The sequence below is a fragment of the Ictidomys tridecemlineatus genome, chromosome 4 (genome assembly GCF_052094955.1).
Source record: "Ictidomys tridecemlineatus isolate mIctTri1 chromosome 4, mIctTri1.hap1, whole genome shotgun sequence".
NCBI classification, from domain to species: domain Eukaryota; kingdom Metazoa; phylum Chordata; class Mammalia; order Rodentia; family Sciuridae; genus Ictidomys; species Ictidomys tridecemlineatus.
The window spans coordinates 18188661-18194875 of record NC_135480.1 but is presented as its reverse complement, the minus strand read 5'-3'; the positions used below and the strand labels follow the sequence as shown (position 1 = coordinate 18194875).

Genomic DNA, 6215 nt, shown 5'->3' with positions numbered 1-6215 from the left:
AATGGCACATTGCTGTTAGACAATGGGGCTGGATTTGTGGTATTTGATAGCAGAAATTGATCATTGCTTTTCTTTCTATGAAATGAACATCGTTACATTTTTATATGTAAACACCAGATTTCATTCATATTTCACTAATTTTGCCACTGTTGCCCTTTGGATATATCAAGATTCAATCCAAGACAGTGACTTTTATTTAAGATAATGAGCATTTAATGATTTGAAACACTAAACCTTGTGATCATAAACCATGAGGGACAACATATTCTCCATGTCAGTTTTTTAACACTAATATTGAGAATTACTTTCCTTTAAGAACAAAAAAGGGTTGATTTGTTTACATTCAATGACATTTTAATTATGCAGTGGTATTTCTCTTAGACTACCTAGAAAACAGAAGTGGAGAGATAAGATGTCATGAATTATCAAATGACTTTCATAGTTTGTTTTATATTGTTTTCTTCAACTTCCTACTCCTTTTGGTTTTCTTTCACAGTGAGGCATGAATACAGATGGGTCTGAGTCCACAATAACATAATCAGGGGCTACTAGGGACATTCAAATGTGCAGTACATTTCAAAAATGTTATTTCTTCCTGCAACTGAAGACTCTTATTTTTCATAAAAATCTTATTTATAGAAATAAAACTCATAAGTAGAAGAAGTACAAACAGAACCTTAAATAATTTTAGGGATTCTAAGTAGCCTGATCTGTGCCATAGAACAAATAGAAGGACGTGGATTTGAACCCATGGTTACACAATCTGGCACAGATTTTCTTACTCATTTTCTTTCTCTGTCTTTCCTGCTTTGGACCTAGAGTAAGATGACCACTGCTGGATGATGCACTACTATTCTTTATTCTGTAATAGTGGTTTCCAATGGATCTAAGGTACATTCAGCGTTTGTTTTACATATTTTTTTAAGTGTCTATGAAGTTAAAAGTATAGATGTCAGTCACGAATGTCCTGAGAACACAATTAAAATGGTTTTAAAGAAAGCAAACAAATAAGTATTAATTTACACAATGCATATTAGTTCATTGTATAAACTTTAAATTGTTTCTGCTTACTCTAAATGGGAGTCATAAACACAGTTAAGTTTTTATTTTTACTAAAAACCCATTATATATATTTTGAAATAAACATATATACATATAAATGTAGAAAAGTATATATGGACACAATTCATATGCTCTTCCACTGATATATTTCAGTTATACGTTCAGGTGAGGACATTTTCAATCATTCTTTGAAGTTGTGTTTGTGGACTGATGTCAAGAATTCAGTTAATTACCTGGAGGATTTGTGAAGGAGTTTTCTGCAGGCAAGGCTGCTGGCTTCTTTATGTAAGAAGTACATAAAGAAGTAACTACAAACTGGTAAAGGCCACTCATCATAAGCAACATTTCCACACTTTCAAATTTGACCTCATGATAACCCTGGGAGGTGAGAAAAATGTACATCTCTGCCTGACAAGATAGTTTCATCAATTTGAAACATTTATCTTGAGTTATACCTGATGAGAATGGATCCTGTTGTAGTAAGTATTGACAAAGAATGAATGAAGCTTCTAGACTTTGGCTGACAGCTAACCTATTCTCTTCCTTACCTAGGTGGCTGTTGCTGATTTACATGTCTAGGGGAATGGCCAATTCCTCATCCCTTTTTGGGTTTCCTTCATCAAGTTGCCTCATTCTAACATGAACAAGGAATTAGAGGCTTCAAGGTTCACAAGTGGATAGAAATTCTAGAAAGATCAGCCTACAGTGAAGTTCTTGCTAGAAAAGAAAAATTCCCATCCTTTTCCTGTTGATCCAGGGGAAAGAACTTGGGCATGGGGACAGAGGTGCTGTGTGTGACATCCCGTATCAAGAATCTGTTGTTCACTTGAACATAAGGTCTTTAAGCTTGAGTTTCCAATTTATAGAATGGGATAATAACACCCAACACAGTATGGCTTCTAGACAATGAGTCATGAGCTCTAACTTGAATTCACTCAGGGACCATGATAACCCTCAGGAGTAAACTTAACAAATAACAAAACCAATAAAGCCTATATATGTTTCACGGATATTTTAGAGCTAGAAAATTTTCCATGAATTCTTTTTTTTTTAAATAACGAGTTAATTCATTTAAAAGCCAATTCACTATGGACATTAAAAAAAAAAAACAGCAAGAATCGTCATCATTTTTGAGTACCTCTTAAAATACTTATTTTTGTGCTTCTTCTTACCTATAAGAGTGTTCTAGTAACAACTGGCATACTTCTATCCACAGTTTCATGCCCTTGGGAGGCATGATTAATAAATCACTGTCCTTCTATAGTTTCAGAATGATTCCCAATTATTTGCTATGGAAATCACTGATAAATTATCAATGTCACTTAAAAAAAGCAAAAACTATTCTTCTTCTTTAACATATGTGCATACTTTCTTTTCCCCTTATTAAAACTCTGACATTTTAAAGTATTCTATAGTTCACCCCCCACCTCAATTTTTCTGACCTCTGGTAACTACATTAAAAAAATTCTCATTTTAATTCTCAGTACTCATAATAATAATAATATAATTCTTATAAGTTGGTGAAGGCATTCCTGCACCTGTTGTCTGACAGGGTCATAGCATGGGGGATGCTGCGGCGGGGCTGCACCATCTGGAAACTGGAACCATGGGGCATGTTAAGTGTTTTGTTTATGATCCTCATGATATGGATAACAGGGCCTATGTCAATCAATAATAGAAGTATGTATTGACTGAGATTGCAGGAAAATTCCCAGAATGAGACTAAAGATACAATTGAGACATGTCATGAGGTGCATTTCAATATCCCTCAGGATACAAACAATAGTGTTATTCCTTAAGCCTAAACAAGAAATATTTATCCCATGGTTAACCATTTACAATAGATTCCCCCAACTCAGCCCTAAAACCACAACATGTACAAGAGCCTAGCTACAGAAAAGCAATTGCTGTGCCAACAGTACAAGGACCACCATATGTAGCTTATGGTATCCCCCTAGAGGAAAAGAGGCTAATAAAAATACATCCCCCCATCAACACACCCTCCTTTGCTTTACATAGAAATTTATGATGAAAATGGAAAACATACAGTTAATATAAATGACAAATAGGTTGAGGTGCAGAGACTGCCCTTTAGTTACAGAATACAAAGACATAAAACTTGGTGTACTTTAACCAAGGATCAAAGAAATTCTGAAGGAAAGCAGTAAAACAGGTCATATGAAAAAAGGAAATTACCTTGGAAATTAAAAATAAAATAATGTAAAATTAACATAGATATATTTTAGAGGCACTTAAGAGTAATAGGCTTTTTAAGAAATAGACTATCACTATTTTAAGTGTGCTTTACTGGGATTTTAGTTTAGAAGTAAGAAAGCTTACCAATAATCATAAGTATGTTTTAAAGTTAAAGGTTAATGAAATAATTATTGGTATGCTTTAAAGTTAAAAGTGAATAATAGGTCAGGAGACATGTAGTCAAGTTGCATAGCCTAGCACCTAGTGATTGAGGTAAAAATGTAAAAGCTAAGGTTATAGGAAAATATTTTAAACAATATACTCAATATCTGAGGTAATCAATATATGTCAGAAAAGAGTGTAACTCATGAAAATTATGTAACCAAAGAAGTTTCACCCTTTGAAGCTATCCATTAAATACCTGAAAAAAACACCTGCAAAAAAGGTATGAAAATAAAGGCCCCTTTAGGGGCAGCAGATTTTTTTCTGGGGGCTGCTCAGAACTTGCAACCTGTTGTCCCAACTCTTCTTCTTTCGCTGACACCACTCCTCCTTCAGGACCCCTGGGTTCCCCACCAAGGCTGGACCCTGGCAATAAGTAGTCTGGCATGTGTTGATACTCTTATAATCCCAGAGGCTCAGAAGGTGAAGGCAGAAGGATTGCAAGTTCAAAGCTGGTCTCAGCAACTTAGGAAGACCCTAAGTCATTTAGTGAGAATTTCTCAAAATAAAAAAAATTGCAGGGAAATGGATGGCACTAGAGCAGATTATGCTTAGTGAAGCTAGCCAATCCCTAAAAAACAAATACCAAATGTCTTCTTTGATATAATGAGAACAACTAAGAACAGAGCAGGGAGGAAGAGCAGGAAGAAAAGATCAACATTAAACAGATACATTAGGTGGGAGGGAAAGGGAGAGAAAAGGGAAATTGCATGGTAATGGAGGGAGACCCTCATTGTTATACAAAATTACACATAAGAGGTTGTGAGGGGAATGGGAAAATAAACAAGGAGAGAAATGAATTACAGTAGATGGGGTAGAGAGAGAAGATGGGAGGGGAGGGGAGGGGAGATAGTAGAGGATAGGAAAGGTAGCAGAATACAACAGTTACTAATAGGGCGTTATGTAAAAATGTGGATGTGTAACCAATGTGATTCTGCAATCTGTATTTGGGGTAAAATTGGGAGTTCATAACCAACTTGAATCTAATGTATGAAATATGATATGTCAAGAGCTTTGTAATGTTTTGAACAACCAATAAAAAAATAAAAAAGGTTTTGGGATGTATCAAAGTGATTATGCATGGCAAGGTTCGGTGACTTGTACAAGAAAAAAATCATAAGTATATAAAAGCTTGTTGGTGTGATGATTACTATTAAAACAAGTGTGATGTAATTTTTTGTTCTACTTGCAGAACCACATGATCAGTTTTATGTTAACCACTTTGTAAAATCATGAAGAACCAAAGCTTCATAACTGAATTTGTCTTCATGGGGCTTTCACAGAATTCTACTATTCAGAAAATATTATTTGTTGTGTTTTTGTTGGTCTACATTGCAACTATTGGAGGCAACATGCTGATTGTAGTGACGATCCTCTGTAGCCCTGTACTGCTGGGCTCCCCCATGTACTTTTTCTTGGCTGTTCTGTCCTTCCTGGATGTATGCTATTCCTCTGCCATTACACCAAAGATGGTTGTGGACTCCATTCATGAAAGGAAAACCATCACATTTGAAGGATGCATGATTCAACTTTTTACTGAACACTTATTTGGTGGGGCAGAGATGATAATCCTCACAGCCATGGCCTACGACCGCTATGTGGCCATTTGCAAGCCCTTGCACTACTCTACCATCATGAACTGGAGGCTCTGTGGCATTCTGGTGGGGGTGGCCTGGTCAGGGGGCTTCTTGCATTCCATCATTCAGATTCTGTTTACTTTCCAGCTGCCCTTTTGTGGCCCTAATGTAATTGATCATTTCATGTGTAACTTGTACCCATTATTGAAGCTGGCCTGCACTGACACTCACATTCTAGGTCTTCTGGTGATCGCCAACAGTGGGTTAATCTGCATCATCAACTTCTCCTTGTTGCTTGTCTCCTATGGCGTCATCTTGTTCTCCCTGAGAAAACATAGTGCTGAGGGGCGGAGGAAAGCTCTGTCCACCTGTGGATCTCACATTACTGTTGTGGTTTTGTTCTTTGTCCCATGCATCTTTATATATGCACGACCTCCATCTATTTTCTCTTTTGATAAAGAAGTGGAAATGTTTTACACTGTCTTCACTCCCTTGCTCAATCCTTTGGTTTACACACTGCGGAACAAGGAAGTGAAAAATGCCATGAGGAAATTGTGGAAGAGACTTGGTGATCTCTAATAAAATATAAATAATTCAGTACAAAAAATAGAATGTAAATATAAAGAAGATAATATTTAGTAAAATAAATATTTTTGGCATGTTCCTTATATGGAAAGAGATTACATAATTCTAAGAAGCATTATACTGAGTGGGGTATTTAAAAGTAATATTTTCAATATGAGATCATGATTTCACTCAGAGTTGCCTACTCAATTCTGCCATATGAAAAGTAAAGATAGTTCAATTTTATACTTTCTGAAATTTATTAAAAAGAAGAAGGAATTTAAGAATAATTTTCATTAATATTATGCTTTCAAGAATAGAAAAACTTTTTTTTGAAGAAAATAGTAGAAATTGGAACATTTTAAGTGAAAAGAATGTTAATGTTCTCTCTGATAGTGAAGTCAGTGTTTCTAATGTAGAATATCAGGATTTAAGAACATCAGAGAGAAGATCTTTTAAGTCACCTGCATCTTTGCATTTCATCTTAAATGTGGATCCAGTATCATCTGCTAGAGTTGAGTTACTTCTTGAATTTGAGAGATAAAAATCTGATTGTTCCAATTCTGCCTATGGTAGTGGTACTTGAAGTTACTT

General features: G+C 35.4%; 1 protein-coding gene across 1 annotated transcript; it reads left to right on the top strand.

The window, feature by feature from the left end:
• The first annotated feature begins 4712 nt into the window (after positions 1-4712).
• On the top strand, positions 4713-5636 carry LOC101974295 (olfactory receptor 4C15). Its single transcript, XM_005330060.4, has one exon. It carries the CDS (start codon positions 4713-4715, stop codon positions 5634-5636), a length of 924 nt encoding a protein of 307 aa, XP_005330117.4.
• Positions 5637-6215: the final 579 nt, after the last annotated feature.

Bases quoted from the DNA above. Each gene is read 5' to 3' on its own strand.
- LOC101974295 (XM_005330060.4), top strand. From the start codon at position 4,713: ATGAAGAACCAAAGCTTCATAACTGAATTTGTCTTCATGGGGCTTTCA.